General features: G+C 48.9%; 1 protein-coding gene across 1 annotated transcript in view; it reads right to left on the bottom strand.

Moving 5' to 3' along the window:
• The window catches only part of LOC102049862 (rho GTPase-activating protein 39-like), a 56618-nt gene extending 37736 nt beyond the window's left edge, over positions 1–18882 (bottom strand). Inside the window, 3 exon segments of the mRNA XM_055722401.1 lie at positions 18594–18692; positions 18694–18746; positions 18748–18882. Coding sequence (XP_055578376.1) covers positions 18594–18692; positions 18694–18746; positions 18748–18867 — 272 coding nt within the window. The 5' untranslated portion in view covers positions 18868–18882.
• Between the last annotated feature and the right edge of the window lie 820 nt (positions 18883–19702).

The raw sequence follows: 19702 nt of genomic DNA, 5'->3' as shown, positions 1-19702 counted from the left end.
GGGAGGTAGCTGTGGGGGAGGTAGCTGTGGGGGAGGCAGCTGTGGGGGAGGCAGCTGTGGGGGAGGCAGCTGTGGGGGAGGCAGCTGTGGGGGAGGCAGCTGTGGGGGAGGCAGCTGTGGGGGAGGCAGCTGTGGGGGAGGCAGCTGTGGGGGAGGCAGCTGTGGGGGAGGCAGCTGTGGGGGAGGCTTGGTGCCAGCCAGGGGGCACTGGGTGCCCTGTAGGGGAGCTGAGGCCTGGTGCAGCTTGGTGCTGTCTTCCTGCCTGTACAGCCACAGGACACATGGTCAGGTCTGTTGCCATTGGGACTCAAGAGTGATACCAGCAGCACTGCACTCAAGACAGTGACTGTATTCCATCTCAATACACTCGTGACCAGACTTTGTCCCCACAAACAGGATTTACATGGGAAGTCCTCAATTTTAGCAGGATCCTAGAGAGGAAATACTTCACAGTTGCTTAGGTGAAAGTATTAGGGGACAACCTGCAAGTTCAGCAACAATTGACCACTATGGCTGGGATGTATCCTGTCCTTCCTCCACCCCCTAGTGCTGCCCCACCAAGGCATACCAAGCTCAGCCCTCGGGCAGCAGCCTGGAGCCTTCCCATTGGCCCCAGAGACAATGTCCCTGGATTCAGGGAGGATTTGCCCAGACACATATGCTGTAAGCACAGCTTGATGAGCATCCATTGCTGCCATCCCACCTGTACATGGCCCCCCTGAAGCAGGCAGCCAGCATTCACATGAGGCCTGCACCAGCTGGATCCTTTCAGGCATGCAGATCTCTGCAGTGAGGTACCCAAGCTCACACATCTGCTTTCCCCTTATGTCTTCTTGGGACACACCAAACTATGACAGATGCTCCCAGCTGGAGCAGAGCTAGGAGTAATAAATAAATCCACCTCCAGGAGTGTGTGCTGGCACTGAGTCATACAGCATCTGCCCCAGATAGGGCCCAAAGCACCTAAGAGCCCCCAGCATGAACATAACCCCAAAATTAAGCCTAGGCTGTTCCCATTTTTATCATGAGGATGGATACATAGCAGGAGGGAGGGACAGAGCATGGGTTTCCTGCCTTCCCAATAAGCTCCAGCACCATGTGGCTCCCTGCTGATTGAAACCCTGGTCAGTGACCAGAAAGCTGAACATGGCTTGTTGCTATTTCCATGGACCCCTAAGTCCCCTCCACCTCTCACCAGAGCAGTGACTCATCAGACACTCATCAGACCTAAGCAGGTCGACATTTCCCAATGCTGACAAGGCTGTGCCCGGGGCAAAGAGCTTTCTGCTGATACCACTGCAGGAATGAGGCAGAGAAGATGCACCTGCCAAAAGGACGAAGGGCAAAAGCCCAGAGTCCTGGAGAAGCAGCACACATCAAGTGCTCTCCCGAAGCCAAAGCAAGTAATGTCACACAGATGATATCCCTGCTATTTCAAGTACACAGCAGCACCTGCTGCCCTCTCTGTCATTCTAGGAATTACTGACTACGGTCCTGATTTATCTAGCTTGCTGCCCAGCTGCTTCAGAACTGATATTTACTCTTCACAGCCTCGTATGTCACCACTACCAATTCCAGGGATTCCTCCCAGCATTACCATGAAGCCCTTGCAGACAGGGACCCTGCAGCTGCTGCCTCAGCCAATTGATGCCAAGGAGACTAGCCCAGGAACAGCAGGCTCCACAATCAGAAGCTGTTGTAGGAAAAGCTGCCCCACCACATAAACACAGTAACTGCTCCACCACCCAGCAGCAGCCCAAGTCACTCACGCTGCATGAGGAACATGGCTCTGCAGCCACTTGATTTTTGTCATTTCTGTGTATGGATAGATCATCCTAGGCTTGGTGAAACCATGAGAGGCATTGCACAGCCACAGACATACTGCACTGCTACAGAGCATGTAGTTTCCCGATACAGGAGAGGAAAAGAATAATTTTTCTACTATCTTCATCGAAGGGAAGAGTCCCTAGCAACCATGAAAGAGCAAACAGCCAAGTGCCAGAGACATTCATTTGCTACACAAGGGAATACTGAGCAACAAGAAGAAAACATTTACAGAGGTTTCCGAATGAGGCCGATGCAGAAGACTGGGAAGACAGGAACAGAAAAGAAGCCTACAAAACCAGAAAAGGGAAACCGTCAGCTGGCATCTTGGGACCGAGCCGCCACCTTAGCAAGAGCATGCAGGGATGGGGACTGAAGGGACCTCTTGAGACACCCACCTCAGGTCTAAAATAACCCTGCCAGACCACAAAAAGCCCACAACTTCAGCTTTCCTAAAGGAGGCACAGGAGCCAGCAGCAGTGGGGGGCTGGAGGAAACCAAGGTTGTAATTAGAGGGTAGAGCACCTACAAGGCAAGGCCATAAATAAATGGCCTGGTGTCACCAGGGGTGCCAGCTGCTGACTCCCTACAAACAGGCAGACTGCAGAGCATAAGGCTTTCAAGCACCAGCCTGCAAAGCTACATATCTGAAACAGCTACATTCCTAAATGGCATTAGCAAAACAATGGCCCTCTGTCTCTTTTCATTTAAAGGGCTGCCAGTCATTTATTAGCTGAAACACAGCGTCCCTTGAAAATTCATGCACAACACAGACACGGTTTGCAAGGGACCAGGTTATTTTTCTCAGCTAGCAGAGCCTACAAGACAACGGTGACTAAAAGCATAAAACAAAGATAACAGTGTTTCATCACAACTTTTTAAAGCCATTCCCGTCTCTTGCAAACCTCTCTAGCTGCAGCTATCTGCCAACTCTGTTGAGAAAACTAAGCAGGAACAAACAGAGGGGCTCTTGAAAGTATTAGCTACCCAAGTTTGTTAAGAATGACTCAACCCTTACAATGCTGGGATGGCAAAGGAATTTGGCATCAAGTCAAAGGCAACAGGAAACACAAAGTCCACAAACGATTACCTCTCCCCTGCGCCCAGAGCTGCCATCAGGAAACTCATCCTGACAGGACTCCATGCAGAAAAGCTGCTTCAGAGTTGTCATTTTCCCCAGCCCAAAGCACACTAATTTCCTCTGGCAAGGGAAGAGAGGCAGTAAATAAACAGCTGAAAACCGCAGCCACAGAGTTCATAAACCCTTCATAAAACAATAAGCAAAAAAAACTCTTTTCCATGAGAAATTAATTTCTTGTATTTGTTTTGCCTACAGCACTCACTGAACAAAAAGCACATCAGACATGACAGAGTAAGGACGCTGTAAAGCCAATGAACTGGACTGCACTGCACCGGTCCCCTCCTGCATGCTTGCCCCATGGAGCAGCACACAGTTCCCTACTCCATGCACACCTTGATCCCCAAAAAGCTCGCCTATTGATGACTGAATTAGCAGTCTGTATGAAAAACACAGCCCATCCTTGATTTTTTCCATTGTTTTTAATTCTGATGTAATGAACAATGAAAAAAAAAGTTTCCTCTGAAAGGAAAGGCATGTTTAAGTGTTTCCCCAAACTGACATTCTTTTCCTAATTGTCTCAAAATATTATGGTGAAGGTAGGAGTCACATCCTGTGAGCTGCATCTCAACCTCTGCTTTTGTGCGCGACACACTTGCATCTGTAGGGTTAGCAGTGGCTACAGCAATACCTTCGAACTCCAAATAAACAAAAATACTAGTTATGTATAGTTCTGATGCTTTGTCATTAACAGGATCTGGCTTGATTTAATGAGAAAAAGACAGAGTCGCTCAACCTTGCCTTACAATGCAGTCACAGCCTTTTTAAAGCTAGACATTTCTGAAACCTCACATGTTGGAACAAAGTGCAATTAGTTAAAGCCCAAAATCTGCCTTTGCTCACATCAAAGAAGCTCACCTTTGCTCACGTCAAAGAAGCAAAGGTGGAATTAACCTTCCTAAGAGTCAGAAATAAGCCAGTCATTGGTGAACAGTTGTGTCAGTCACCCAAGGCTCTCGAAAAGGGTGTCACGTTATTTCTTGGAGGCGTCCAGGAGAAAAACCAGCTGGGCTGTGTGAGCTGGTACCATCCCAGCCAGGTTCACTTGGCTGAACTCCGCATTGCGTGTGCAGCTACCCCCCGGGAGCTGCAGCCCTAGGCAGCGCCTCTGGTGCTACTGCGTTCAACAGACCTCCCAAGAAACAGGTAGGGCAGCAACAGAAGAAGGATCCAGTTGCTCCCTGCAGATAAGACTGAATTATTTCTTGCCTTGGACCAAGCTTTTGCAGGGCATATGCTCATTTCTTCAGTTTCTCCATGGAGGCTGGTAGGATGAAAGATGCTGTGTTTTCTATTAAGTCTTTTTCTCTCTGTTACAATGGTAAGCTGTCAATCCAGCAGGTTCGGGAGATTGGGGGAAGGGTGATGTCAAAAACTGTTGCATCAGAAGAAGCTGCAAGACTCGACAGCGCCGTAAAATAAGGAAGACATTCTATGAGCACTCTGATTTTCCTTTTAACTCTCAAGTTGGTGAGGAAAGGGGGCAGTGAGGCTTCTACAGTTAACAGCTACACTTCTGCAGAATAAAACCAAACTCCTTGGGGAAGAGGCAATTGGCCTGGCAAAACAACTCATTCCTTACACGGATGAAAGTGGGTGACTGTACAGCTGTGACTTGTGTACTACCTGAACCAGAGCTGGGGACAGACTCATGATCCTGATGCTCATCCACTGCAGTGCATCACAAATGCTCAGGCTCAAGAGGAACTGCCAGCACAAGCAAAAGACAAGTCTGACCTTTTCCACAGCTCTTCAGAAGGTGCCAAAAGACCTGGCAGTGGTATTTCTGACACACTTCCACCTCAAAGGAGACTCATCCGGGTGTGGTAACGTGGCTGGGAAAAAGCGGATGTGCACTTGGGGATTTTAAACATAGCTAAATTCAACTACTGCCAAGGACAGCTGAACTGCAAATTTGAATACACATGGTTTATCTTGCTTAAATGACTGAGAGATAAGTTAAGAAATCGTGCAGACCAGAGACTGGCCCAGATCATGTTTAACTGGCAGCAGGTTCTCCCCTTGATCAAGTCAGCCTGAAATAAACACTTAAGCTTCCATGCATAGCTGGAAGAGTAAATATGTGTCACAATTGTCAGGGGTGGGGGGGCGGGGGAAGGCAGAGCAGAAAAAAAGAAAAGGAATAAAAAAAAAAAATCAGACTCTGCTTTCTTAGAAATAGCACAAGAGACACAGCTTAGTTCAGGAGGCAGCTGCAGAGCTGGCAGCGCTAGACAGGATCTCCAGAACAAAAAAAAAAAAAAAAAATCCAGGAAACCCCCAGTGTCACTTCTTCCCACAACTGATCGAAAATGAGCTTATCCCTCGCACTTGGTACATGGTACATGAGGAAGAAGAAACTTCCTGGCTACAGTTATTAATAGCACCACAATGAGCAAGTATGAGAAGTTACACTGCAGCCCTGGAAGATCTTGAAAATATCTGTTGCCATGGCAGTAATTGCTATACATGGTAACAGCGAACAGTGGTGTGAGAACAATTTACTTTTTGATTTGGTGCCCAAAACAAGTTCTTTTGTTTTTTCTCAGCAAAAGACCTAGCATTTATTAGCTTGTGTTCAGTCCAAAACTGAGCTTTTCACTTACAAAAAAAGAGCAAAAAAACACAGTGGCACTTATTCTACTTCCAGCAGTTAGAAGCAAGGACTTTTCTAAGATGGGCTGACCTGATATTCAATATTCAACATGACAGAGGACCAGAGTGGTGTCATGACTTCTTCATTCTGTCCACTGCTCCCGTCTTTGCTGTTTACAATCTCTTCCTCCCTTCCTGCAGTGCTGCTGAACGCAGGCCAGTACTTCCGCAGAAACACCTGTTACCCCTGACCTCATTCCTGAATTTCAGTGCTCAAAATTTCTTCCCTCGTTTGCTTGGAGCCCATCACTGTGCACATGGACCACAGCATGCTCTTCCCCGGGCATTGCTTCCATCCCCATTTCTAGGTCACATACAAATGCTGTGAGCAGCAGAGATCCCAGCCTGTCTCCCTAAGGGACTTCCCTCCACTGTGAGGTTTGACAGTCTACTCCTCATTTTCATAGCCTATCTTTTAAGCATTTATTCACCCATGCATCCCATGATGGACTTCTTTTGGATACCCCATGCTGAAACCTTTCAGAGAGGTCCCCTAGACCACTCCACTGCATCAGCCCTGCCATGTTCTCACAAACACCTTCCAAATACCAATGGAGTCATATGGCTCAATTTTGGTCTACAAAAGCCATGCTGGCTCTTCCGCAACATGTCATACCTACCTTTGTTCCTACTTAATGTCAGTTTCTGGAAACTTTCTAAAACTAAGATACACACCTTAGAATCCAGCTGCTCCTCCATCCTGCCTACAGCCAGGCCAACAGGAGAGAACTGTTCAGCAAACCACATGAGTCTAGTCATGCCCTCATCTCCAGCTTCTTCCTTATTCCCCCAGAATCCACACTTATATTATGGATGCTATAGGTATATCCCTGCCTGTTCTTCCCAGTATCTGTTTCAGACTGGCTGCCCATAAGTTTACCCAAATGCTCTTTAAACCTGCTGATGCCTTTTGCATCCACAGCCTCCCAGGACAAAGAATTCAGAATTTCAGCACACATTGTATAAAATAAAAGTACTTCCTTCTACCTACTTTAAACCAATCTCCTGTATCAAGTTTCATCAAGTGCCCCTGGTTCTAGTGCCATAAGAATTGGTAGATAAAATTCAACGTAATCAGTGCCTTCATGATTTTGTATACCTTGATCATATGCTACGCCAAACTTCTATTCCAAACCAGGGAGTCACGATTTCCACCCACCCTCACCCCCCATAAGGCAGGTGCTCTGTCTCTCAAGTCATTTTAACTGTCTTCTCTACAGCCTCTCCACCACCACTGTCCTTCTCAAGATGCAGAAACCAGAACTGCATGCAGCCCCTAAGATATGCACCAAGGTGTTACAGGGTCAAAATGATGCCCTCTGTCTTTTTATTATGTCCTTTGCTGATGGTGACCAAAATACATTGGCTTTTCTGGCTCACACACACAGAGCTGATGATTCCGAGCTCCTTCCCGAGCTGTAACCACCAGTTCCAGGTTTAGTATCATACAGGCCTGGTACAGGTAATTTTCCCCTGGGAGTACCCCACATCATCTTACACTGAAGTTCCTCTGCCATTTATTCATCCACTTGCTCAGTCCTGTGAGTCCTTCTGGATTTCTTTACCTTCAATGAGGTATCCAAACACCTGAAGGAACTGAGGGTCCTCTGCAGTCTTGGGGACTTCACCACACCCCTCCATGCCTAAGGTCGCCCACAGAATGAATACCAGTCCCAACACCAGTCTCTGGGGCCTCACTGCTGACTCCTACCCACGGTGAAAAAAGGCTATTAAGCCCTGTTCTTTGCATCCTAATCTTCCACTAGCTCTCAGTCCATAACAAGACCTTTCCCCCATGCCCATGGTGACTTAGCTTCTTGAAAGCCTTTGGTGGAGAACCTTGTCAAAGGCTGTTTGAAAACCCAGATATGGGAAATCTATTGGTCTTGCCACCCACGTGCTCATCAGCCTCTGGCAGATCCATGAGGCAGGGCATGCCTTTACATTAGCCTTGTTAACTGTCTTCCAAGAGACCGCACTTGGCCATGCCTTCAGTGATCCTGTGCAGAGGCCCAAGCATGGAGGTCAGACCCACTGGTCTGTGGTCCCCAGGATCCTCTCTACAGCCCTTCCCTAGCAGTGGGCCTGGCACAGATATTGAGCTACCTGATGTGTACCTCCCCAATCTCCTCAAGACTCCCCTCTTTTAAAAAATGCCATCACATTTGCCACCATCCATTTCTGTGATACCAAGGGCACTTAAGCAACAGGATATACACAAAAGTATCTCAGCAATTTCAGATTTAAGAACCTATAGTACTCTTGAGTAAACACTATCTGTTCCTTACGGTTTCTTATCAGTTCCTCTGTTTGCTCTAAAGCCATTTCTACTGACATTCAATGTCAGACAACTTCTCAGACAGCTCTTATGTAGAGAGCCTGTAGTTTGCAAAGCTACAAAGCTCCTCCACAGGAGTCACGACAGCCAAAAAATGGTTTAGATCTTTCTGTGATGCCTTTATCTTCCGTACCTCTCACACCCTGATCCCTTCTTCTGCCTGTCTCCAAAAGGTTTCTGATATATTTGAAAAGTAATCATACTGGCAAATTCACTCTTCAAGTATTATTCTGGCCTGCCTCATTTTGATTTTACATGTGATCTGCTGAAGCATATACTTTTTTTTTGGTCCTCTTGTAAGGACTCAGCTTCCCCTTTTTGACCAATATCCTTCTCATTCCATTAGCCTTATTTCCCCTGAACATTTCCTTTTGTTTTCCATCTTTCTTAAAAAGACAAAAAAAACCCCACCAAAAAACAACAGGGGGAAAAAAACCACTTTGATACTTTCTCAGTAGAGGCGCATCCATTCCTTCTGAGCCGCCAGTGTCACCATACCACCTCTGGTCCTACCAGCTACTCTTTAGCAGAGGGACAGTTGTACAAGACAGACGGTATCAGGGCTCTTACAAAACAGACAGCCCGTTTTTGGCAGACTTGGGAGCAAACACTACCTCTACAACACAGCAGACATTAAGTCTCATTAATTTTATTAATGCTGCCAGTCATAAAGTGCCCATCATAACCACAAGCTCAGTGTTATCATGATTGTTCCTGGGCACATACATACTGAGTTTTCACAGGCAGCTGCATATTCCCAGTTTCCAGATGCCCAAACTGAAGATAGGTTTCCAGCCGGAAACATATTACATGACCAAAGCACCTCCCAAGGCACCCACCACACGAGAGGCACAGGGTTCAAGGCTACTCCTTCCTGGGGGAACACAGGACCACATCAAAGGGCAGCCAAGATCCCAGGAGAGCAGTGCTCTGTGGCAACGTCTCCCTTCCACAGAACAGCCACAGCCTGGGCTTTCTCCTTTGTTCTCAGCACTGCTGAGCACACAGAGCTGCTGTAAGGGTCAAAGCTTGCCCAACTCCTGCCACATTCCTGCCAGAGACGAGAGGCAGAGCTCAAATTGCTAACAAACTGCAAAACAGGTTTAGTGAGCAACAGGTTTTAATTTAAAAAAATAAAAAAAAAATAATCACTGATCAATTTTTGCCTGAAGCACAGGAAAAACGAGGGTTTGCACTGCCCAGCTGGTCACTCCTCCTCTTGATGTTTACTGTCACAGCTTAGCAGGTGTGAAATTGAAAGAGACGAAGCCTGATACTCTTCTGCATCTTGAGCAGTACAGACAGCTCTGTCATGACAGACAGGGCCACAGCCCAGAAAGGGGCTGGCTGAACATGTCCCCCCCAGCAGCACCCACTTTTCACAGCCAGCCACACTGACACCGCTCTTCATCTGCAGGCCCATGTACTGCCTGTCCTAACGAAAGGCTGCACTTCCACAAGGACCAACACACAGTCCAAGCTCTAGTACAGACACATCTCACCATTAAAGCTATGTTTACGCCCACAGATGTCATTTGCCTTTCCCAGGGAAAACAGCTGCAACACTAGGAGGGTTTAGAGCTATATCCCTTGAGGCAAAGCAGCACAAATTCCTATTGCAGGTAATAGCCCCAAAATGGTAATTTCAGGGGAATACTGTTAACTCAGTGTCAAGCCCCTTAAATCCTTTCTGCTGTCCATGGAACCTCCAGGTTTAACCCAGGTCTGGCTGGGACATGGAGGGCAAGAAAGCAGCACCACAGGCAGCCCCACAATAAATTTGTTCTCTGAGCATCCCCACACATTCACTTGAAGAAATGGCTGCTGCTGCAAACAGCAAAGGTTTAAGCAACGTAACAGGAATTAAACACATGCCCTCCCCTGCCTGTGCCAAGGGCCTGCAGCATGCCACTCCTGGGGGCCAAATTCTGCTTTGGGCAGGTGCTGCACGTGCTGCCAGGATTGCAGTAATGGAGCTGCTGCGGCCAGCTGCAAGGGCTATTTTATTTCAGTGCCCAGAGTACAAGATGTACACGTATCAGGGAACACTCTCAAATAGGAAACAGTGCTCTTCCCCAAAGAGCCTCTGGTGCAAGATGCAGCCCAAAATCAACATGCCACAAGTGCAGCTCACCACCCAAGCCATCCAGGCCAGGTAGGAATGAGCACATCAGCTACTGGAAGTCGCCCATTTTTCTATTTTGAGCTGAACTCTGGGCTGTTTCACTAAGCCATTTGGTGATCACCACACTGTCCACCCTTTACCACCTGCAGTCTGTGCTCCAGAGACAGCAGGGTAGACCCAGAAAGTAGACCAACATGACATTTCCCTCTAGCCCTGCAACAAGCATGCCTTGCACTGAACACATTGGGTTACCAAAAAACTTCTCCTCCCCCAAGTACAGACAGCTCTTGCAGCTCAGCAAAAGCTTTCCTTATCCAGATAGACACAAAAACAAGTGATTTCATCCCACCAAGACCGCATAACGTTTAAGCGCACAATTGCTCAGATGTTACAGGCAGTGCTGGATGGCCAGCTAGGGACTCTGCCACCGCACCCCAAGAGGCTGCCTTGCCACAGAAGAGTTCTGGGGAGCCAGAAAAGCTGAATCACCAACATCTTGCCCTTTGCCAGACTCCATCCAGCCCTCCTCCTCTCCAGAAAAAAGGCAACCTGAACAAGTGTCCTCCACTTAAGGAAGCTCTGCCCTGCAGCAGCTCTCTGCCAGCCTCCAGCTCACAGTAAGGTTTTGACATTCAAGGACAAAGTCTCAGCAACATACCCAAAGTCACCCCTGCAGCTCAGTGTCCAATGAACCACAGGAGAGGGAACTGAATTACATCATGGTACACTGAAAACAGAATGGATCCAGTGCCTTGCTGCTGCTGGAAGGAGGGGGCCCCCTCCATGCCCATTCATCCCTATTCTTTTCCCATGGTGCATCCCCGGCACTCCTCACACAAGGACACTAAAGCTCCTCAAATACCTCATGGAGCTTGCTAACTAAAAAGCAGCCAGTGTTCCCTTGCTTTAATGAACTCAACCATCCTGGTGAAAAGGACCCAGGGCCAGGAGAGAGAGAGAGAGAGAGAGAAAAAAAAAAAAAAAAAAAAAAAGAGTGGCAGTGCACAGCTTCACGCCTGGAACATCATCACTATCTTGATCTTTTATATGTTTATTGCCATCCCAAAACTAGAGTTCTGCTTTGGAAAAGCCTTCAGTCTCCAGAACCTCAAACCTCTGTTTTAAACTAATTTCAAATTACAGCTTCAGTGCAGTCCGGCAGAGTTGTCAGACCACCAGGCATTTCCTCAGCAGCTTCTAAACCTGCAGTACAGAAAGGAACGCAACACCTGCTTTTCACCCTCATTTTCAGTGATTTTAAAACTAATTTAATGAAAACTGAAGTAGCTCATTTCAGGGCCAAGCTTTCTAAGGAGTTTCCAAGCCAAAACTGGAACTCTTCTGCCATTTGTGCTCTAACACAGGCCTGCAGGTGAGAGCCCAAGGGCAGCACTGACCCAAGCACAAAGCTGCCCTCTAAGCCCTAATACTACTTGCTTCATATTCATTTTACTGTACTGACTAAATGCAACTCAACCATACCCCAGACAAACTATCCATTGTATTACAACGGTATAAATTGCTAAGAAAATTTACTTTCATATTATAACATGTTTAGCATTTGTCCTTAGGCATACATTAAGTGTTTCTCATGGCACACGCACTCCAGGCTCTGCACCTCAGCTCACAGCCCTTTTGCCATCTCTCTGTTTTGCTTGATGTTGATTCATTACCAAGAATTCATAAAACACTTGGAGCTTCTCCTCTCACCGTAACTTTGAGCAATGCTTGAATGGCCTAATAAAAAAACCCCCAAGCCTAATTACTGTAGCTAGGGAGCAAAGAAAAGCTAAACTGTGTGGCTAATACACAGCTGGATATTTGTAGCTATCAAAGGACTATCAAAGAACTACAGTATAGATGAGAAAGAAACAGTCACTGGGCCGCAAGAGGACCAAATATGGCATTTACAGTTTTACCTCAGACCAAACATGTTAAAATTAACAGTTGGACTGAGTTACTGTTTAAATGCACGTAAGTCCGAGTCAGAGACTGGATTACAGTGTGTGACCACCCACAGCTTACCCCACATCTGGAAACAACCCTGCACTTGCTATTTCCCACACAGCACCAAAAGCACATGGGGGACCAGCCCAGAGTAGATAAGGCTGTGTGTGGGAGCACAACTGTACAAGCAGATTAGCAGATGGGTGAGGACCAGGCACTGGAGCAGCTGGGGCAGCCAGGATGAGTAGGCTAAAGCAGGTCGGAGTCCTGACAATAGAACCAAACCAACCACCACAATGGCCCAGCAGCCTGTGCAGACGCACTGGAAACTGCAGCCAACACCCACCACCTGGTCTGGCCACAGCCTCTGGAGTGGCATCTTTCCAGGCAACACTACACAACACTGCTCACCCATTGCGTTCCCTGGGTCTGTATTTCAATCAGCTATAAAGTCTCCTCAGATAACTTTTTCTCTCACTTCACTTCGTTACCGGAAATATTTTATGCCATTTGTCCTTCTAAACCAAGCCCTAGCTGCTGCTGCACATGAAAACTCATGCACAAGAAACTGTACTGCCTCAGAGTCAAAAAAACCAAGACAGTTGAACTCCATGTGGTTAAAGGGGATTTGCTGAGCTCAGTTCCAACTTGTCAGGCACCAGTGTGCAGGGCTTTTCTTGGTATCACTGCTGATGAAGACAGTAAGCCTCTGTCATTCTTCTGGGAAGAAAACCCACACAACCACAAACAAAACCAAACAGAAAAACCAGAGCTACAGAACAAAGAAGGCATCCCTGCTACAGTGCATCTGGCCCTGGGCCACTGGTTCACGATGTCCAAGATGACACAAAATCCCACTACACAGAGTCTTTTCTGCTTCTGTAACAGGTTTCCAGTCAGAAAGCAGCGAACTTGTTTGCTCCAGTAGGAAACAGCCCTGTCTGCCAAAGCCAAGTGCCTTATGGCAGCGTCCCACATCTGTCAAGTTACACAAATGAGCCCGGCACAGGTTTGGTGTCATGTGTGTCCCGTCCTGTCCTGTCCCCAACCTCCCCCCCCACTTAAGTTGTTTGGTTTTGGTGGATCATAAACCCTGTGGCTAAGAAAAAGGTCAGTTTAGAGGGGACCAGGACTGCTCTGCTCCACTTCAGGCTGTGACAGGAATGTGCAGCAAGTCTGGGGAGCATGGGGTGCTCACCATCATCTTTGTTTCATCTCTTACCAGAGCGGTTTCCACCAAGCAAGGCCAAGGGCAGTGACAGCTTGGCTTGGGGAACTGGTCACAACCAGAATACAAGCGGGGGGAAGAAAATACATCCTTTATGTAGAACTTGCCTTCTATTTGCCTCTGATGGCTGACGAAGATGCCAATGAATAATTTTATTTGGACCTCTCTATTTCAGAAGTTCCCCAGCGCTCTGCAGCATAAAGTGCTCTGTGGAATTTCATACAAGACCTTAAGTCCAAAAAGACAGAATAGCCTGAAAAAAATAATCTCAGCATCTCCAGTGCTTTGGTCTTTCAGCTTTTTTTTTTTTTTTTCCAGGGGGAATTTTCTGAAGTTGATATTATCCAACCCAAACCCCCTCTTTTCACCTGAAGTGTATAACTGTGGGAGGCCAGATACACCTCGAGCTGCTACACAAGCCATAACAATGCTCCCCCCAGGGATCACTAAGTCCTTTCCATCTCCCATGCTTAGCTGCAAACAAGTAATGTGGATCTTCAGCATCCTCATTATAAACTTCCCAAACATCTTTTGGCTCTATCCATTGCATAAACAAAAAATGGTAGCTGAGGACACACAAAGAAAAAAGCTTGGGAGAGTAGCTGGAGGATGGTTGACACCAACTACACTGGAATTCACTGGTCAATATTCAACTGGAAATACAAAACACTTATTCCTTATATCAGTAACCTCAAATGCTTGGAATGGTAATTAGGATGAGAGAATATATCCCAAATGGTATTTTTTTCATCCTCCCATGAGACAAAGACCAAGTGCAAAAAAAGTTTCTCTTTACCTACAGTATCTCGTTCCAGATGTACAAGTAAGATGGACCTCACACCTGCTGTTTTAGTCAATATTTTTCTGCCACTCCAAAAACTGACTGCTTTAAGAAACTGCCCAAAGCAGAAGACAACTCTTCCCCATGAAAAGTATAAAAACACAATCAGACAGACTGCTTACTTCAGTGGACACTTAGGACTGAGCTACTAAAAAGCATGAGAAATCGCTTGGTCATTAAAGCCATCCTTCCTACAGAGGAACTGCCTTCCTGCGCACCTTGACACAGGCAAAAATTGACATCACATGTTTAAGTAATGACAGAAAAGCTCAGAAACCCTTTATGAATTCAGCTAAACCGAAATCCCAGTGTCTGCTCTGGAATTTATTTTTATTACAAATAAGAGGCACTTCACTAATTAAAAAGCCCTCCAGGCAGATTTGTATAAAGAAACACAAGCAAATACATGTCACAACAAGGCACAAATAATTGGGCTCCACCTGGGAAGGACTGACGGAGCCTAAACAAAGCATTTCAAATTCTGACATATTTACTTGCTGAAAGCTTGCAGCATCTCCTCCTAATTGCATCATCCACTGAGAAAGCCATCTTGGTAGCACAACAGGAATGGAAACACTGGGAAAGGAGACCACAGGGAAGGAGGAAATGCAGCTTCTTTCATTTGAATATCTGATTAGTTTCCATCAGAAGACTTTGGTGTGTCTGAAGGCATTTCCCAAGGACCAGGCTCTACCTGTACAGAGTCAAACACTGTAACTGAAGGCACGACCCCACCTCAGGAGCTAGCTCCAGGCTGTGCTGGGCCTGCTGAGGGCTGCAGCTTAAAAAGGATATGGCAGTGATAGTGGACAAGTTGACTACCTTGTCCTCCACAGCTTATCACCCCTCTTCAGCCTCTGCCAGCAGAGTTAGTGCAGCAAAAACAGAGCCCTGGTTTCATTTAAAGCCAGTCAGTCTTTCATCCCAACTGCCCTGGCAAGCTCACCAATAGCTCCAGCAGCATGTTCAAAGGAGCAGGGACAACACCAGGAGCATGTGGCAGAGGTCAGGCTGCCAATAAAGGCAGGTGAGAGAGGTTATCACATCAGTGGTGATGCCCGAGAACAGAGCCCTTCACTACCCCAGCTCATCTACTGTCAAGTGAGTTACCACAATGCTCATCATCCAGGAATAGGCTCATCCAGCAGGACAACCTGCTGGGAGCAGAAGATTGTCCTGCGGTCACAGTGAGCTACAGAGAGGATATTTATGGCCTTATTTAAGCCAGTTAAGAACAGGGCACATGGACCCAGTTCAGCAGGTGTGAGGGGGCTCTGCACTGAATAACAGCAGGATATTCAGGTGCTCTGCCAAAACCTGAAAACCCCTATGCTGCAAAGCCACGGCTGAGTGCAGACACAAGGAGTCAATCAGCAGCTCCAGGGCAGGCTGATGAAGTGTGGAAATTCTGGCCTGTTCCTACATTAAAGCTTCTGAAAAAAACACAGAAATAGTATTCAGGCAAAGACAAATTAAAACCTTAACTAATCTGAATCAACTATATGCAACAAACTCAAGATACTGAGATTCAATAACAAAATTAAGAGTTTTCATTGCAATCAGAACATGAAGCACATTAATCCTTTATATTTTGTATTAACCAAATTAAAATGGCCAGCCAGACCAGGAGGTTTCCCACTGAACAAGTATGCTCAGTACCATCTACCCACCCACCTAACAGGACTTCAGCAATCCCCAGTACTTCTGGCACAGGCTGGAGTATCTCCCTCTGAATTAAACAGCCTCAGGACATGAGCAAATAGCCAAAAACATACTGCTAAAACTGCAAGTCCAAACTGAAAAGCTTTCTTCTCCACAGGTAAAATGGCAACCAAGTACTATTCTTACTAATGTTTTTACCTATCAAGAAATACAGCTTTGACACATCTTTTCACAACTGCAAAGAAAGGGTTCATGAGTATGAATTTTTACTAAACTGCACTGCCAGGAGAAAAAAAAAAAACCACAAACAAAAAACCCACCCTCATGAGCCAAAAAGCCAGACTCCCATGGCAGTTTATGCTTTGTTATCTTTAATTACAGAAGTGATTCTATTAAAGCTGATTCAGATCTTATAGTCCTTCCACGATGCTAATAGTTCTTCCTCCATGGCTCTGTGGGGGAAAAAATGAAACTCAACTGTTCCCTGGTTTACAGAACTTTACCTGGTTGCCAGCAGGCAGCCAATCCAATCCTATGAAGCCAAACCCAGAAGAATAACAGAATTGATTGAAGAAATGACTCAAAGCTCAGACACAAACACACTGAAATTTGCAAGATTTTCTTATACATTAGGCAGTTCACTACAGAGTCTCAGTCTCTCCTCCTCTCATCTTTGCACCACAGCACATGACGTTTTTCTACAGATCAGGAAAATCATTTGAACAGGACACATTTGCCTTTTCTACCCCCAAAGCAGGGCAGTGTTCAGCAAACCAGATTCTACATGTCTTGTTGGTAGATTAAACATGCAAGTCTCTCATGAGGTTTTCAGCTGCGGACCCAGCAAGGGTCAGGCCAAAAGCTGTCTTTTGCATCACAAGGGCAACTATAAAATGCTCTTGGTTACAAAACATACCAGGCCAGTATACTTAGATCTCCCTGTAGCTTATGTGCTTCCAGCTAAGGCCAAGACATCTGTTTCAGCTAAGCAAACCTGTTGCAAATACAGAAAACATGTGAACTATCTGACCAAAAAGCTGGCTTCAAAATCTGCATTCCTATAATCCACTCTGATCTCATCATCACTCCAAATAGCCTCCATCTGACTGACAGGAAAAAAACCGTCTCATCAACCCAGCAAACACCAGACCCAAAAAGCATCAAAGAGATACTCCAGTCAGTGGGGATACGCTGGAAAACTTATGCTGAAATCCAGTGCAAGAAGCACTGTACTCCTCTACACTGGCTAGCAGAATGACGGCTCCAAATCTACATGGCTTTGTCAGGTTTTCCAGTTTATCCCCTGAAGTGAGCAACATGCAACCTCAATCCCTGAGCACCAAGTGCCCTTGGCTGTCACAAGCAGACGCAGCGACTATGACTTGCTGCTGCTAGCAGGCCAAGAGCACACTGCTGTGCTAATCATTTTGCTCTGGATGAATTCTAGTATTCCATCATCCATGTTCAAGGACATTTGCTCTCCCTTCCCAAGACACTTTTACAGACTAACTCAAACCACGTTCTGCTGGAGAAGATACAGAAGAGACAGAAGAGAAAAATATACCTGCAAATATAAGAGCAATGAAAAAATTATTCTTAACACCTTGCACCATCACTGAGGTACCAGGCAAAATGCCAGCATGGTCCTCCCTCCTCTCCACCAGACAAAGAGAATGTGAAAAGCCAGCTGAAATCTGGTGCCTCTGGGGGAGAGCTGTGCTCCCAGGAATGTTAAATCGAACTTTAAATCATTTTGAGCTTTTCATCTAGGATGAAAAAAAAAATGCTGGCCAAACAGCACAACAGCAACTAGCATCAGCCACAGCGAGGACCATGCTCCTGCCACGGTGTGCAGCATACCTTCCAGCAGAGCCAAACTTAATTCAACCGCTTCTGGCCAATGAGCCAAGGTAGAGAGCGAGCAGGACTTTGTTCTCCTTGAATGGGGTTATTCAGAGGAGCCACGAAATCTTCCTGCGTTTGTCGGAAGCAGGATGCTGCTTGGGACACTGGCCCAGCTCCCCGTCCCTCCACGTTCACTGCCAACAGATGATCCTGGCTCCCTACCTGATCCCAGGTGAGCCAGCCCTGTGCTTGAACACTAAAACACTGTCATTTTGTCACCACGTTTGGTTTTTTTAAGCGACGCAGAGCAACCCGCTCAAGCAGCCCTCCTCGGAGCCTGCCAACCAGGTCCCAGGCAGGCACAGAATCAGAAGGCACGCCTCCGCGCCCGCGCGGCTGCAGCGGCGCCTGGCAGAGCCCTGCGCGACCGCCGGGGGGCGATGTTGCCGGCCGCCGCCCCGCCGGACCCCGAGCGCCCCGACAGCAGAGGGCCGGGGTCGGGCCAGCTCCGCTCAGCAGACCTCGGAGTCACCCGCCTTGCTCGGAGGCTGCGAACGGGCTGGGCCGCGGCCGGCGTGCCCCCGCGGGAGCCGGGCCCTGCGGGGGGCCGGACGGGTGCAGCCGCGCGGGGCCAGGAGCTGCTCCCCGCAGCGGCCCGGGGACCTGCCGCGGCGGAGCCTCTCCTCGCACAGGCCGCCCGGCCTCAGCTCAGCTCAGCCCAGCCCAGCCCGGCCCGGCCCCGCCACCGGGCCCGGCCCCGCCACCGGGCCCGGCCCCGCCCCGCCACCGCCACAGGGCCCGGCCCGGCCGCCCCTCACCTGCCCCTCAGGGCCCGCGGCTGGGCCGGCCCGGCCCCGCGGCTGCCGCCCTCCCCGACCAGTGGCGTCCCCCAACCGGGCCGCAGCCCTGCAGGCCACGACGGGGCGGGCGAGGCGAGGCGAGACCCGCCCGCCCCCCTCGCCTCAACAGGTGCGCGGCCGCCGCACTCACCTCTCCGCCATGGTCCGCTCGGCAGCGCCGCCCGCTCTGCTTGCGAGCGGGGCAGGATGTGAAATCCGACCCCGGCCCCGCCCGGGGGCGGTGCGGTCCGGCCCGGCAGCCGGGACCCCCCGGCCGCTCCCCGGGTCCCTCTGCTGGGGCCGCTGCGCCGGGCAGCGTCGGGGCGGGAGGGACGCGCGGGGGCCGGGCCCGCGGGCCGAGGGCAGCCCCTGGTGGCGGCTGCGGCCGTTCCGGGGCCTCCCCGGGTCCGCCAAGCCTCAGGCATCGCAGAGCCCCGGCCCGGCCCGAGGCGGGAGGGCGCGGAGCCGGGAGCTCCGTGCCGGGGAGGCTGAAGCGTTACCTGAGTTACAGACCCGCGGCGGCGCTGAGCTGCCGTGCCCAGGCTTGCGAGGGAGGGCGTCGTTCGCGGCAGGAGCCGCACCGTCCCTGGCGGCCCAGGAGCCTTCCCCCGCGATAGGGGCCCGAGACCGCTTGGAGTCGGTACGGGTCGCAGGCGCAGCCCGCCCCTGCACCCGGACCGCTGCTGCCCCGGCAAATCGCCTGTCCCCACGATGGGGGACCAGGCTGGCCCGTGATGCACGGCTGCCACACGCCCGCGTTTGCCCGGATGTGCCCTCTTCCGTGCCCCGGCAGCTTTGTCTGGGCAGATTCTAGGGACTTTCTGTGTTCGAGCCTGTAGCAGCCTGGTCAGGGCTGTGCGGGAAGACAGGTTTGTCCCCCACACATGCATGGGTCAACCGTCTACATAGAAACAGCAGCGCAGAGGCCTTGGGAAAGGGTGGTGAGCCCTACTCCTCCAGCAGCATCAGCAGTCCAAATACACAATTTGTGCACTAAAGGTCAGCTCCAGTAGATCAGCTTCTGCCAGTCACCAGTTTGGAGTATGTCACTTGGTGCGGTGGCACAGCAGAGCCCCTGCTATCTCAGCGACTGCTGCCACATGGCAATGCTCCCAATGAATCTCATATTGGGTCCTGTTATTCCAGAGTAGGAACAACACCATGCAGAGACAAATCCTGGGGGCTGAGCTGCCTGGATGCCTCAGACACCTTTAGCTGGGGGTGCAAGGCTTGGCAGATACTCAGTGAATTTTGCTACTA

Source organism: Falco cherrug, chromosome 10 (genome assembly GCF_023634085.1).
Source record: "Falco cherrug isolate bFalChe1 chromosome 10, bFalChe1.pri, whole genome shotgun sequence".
In the NCBI taxonomy this organism is placed as follows: Eukaryota; Metazoa; Chordata; class Aves; order Falconiformes; family Falconidae; genus Falco; species Falco cherrug.
This window is presented reverse-complemented; position numbering and strand designations above follow the sequence as displayed.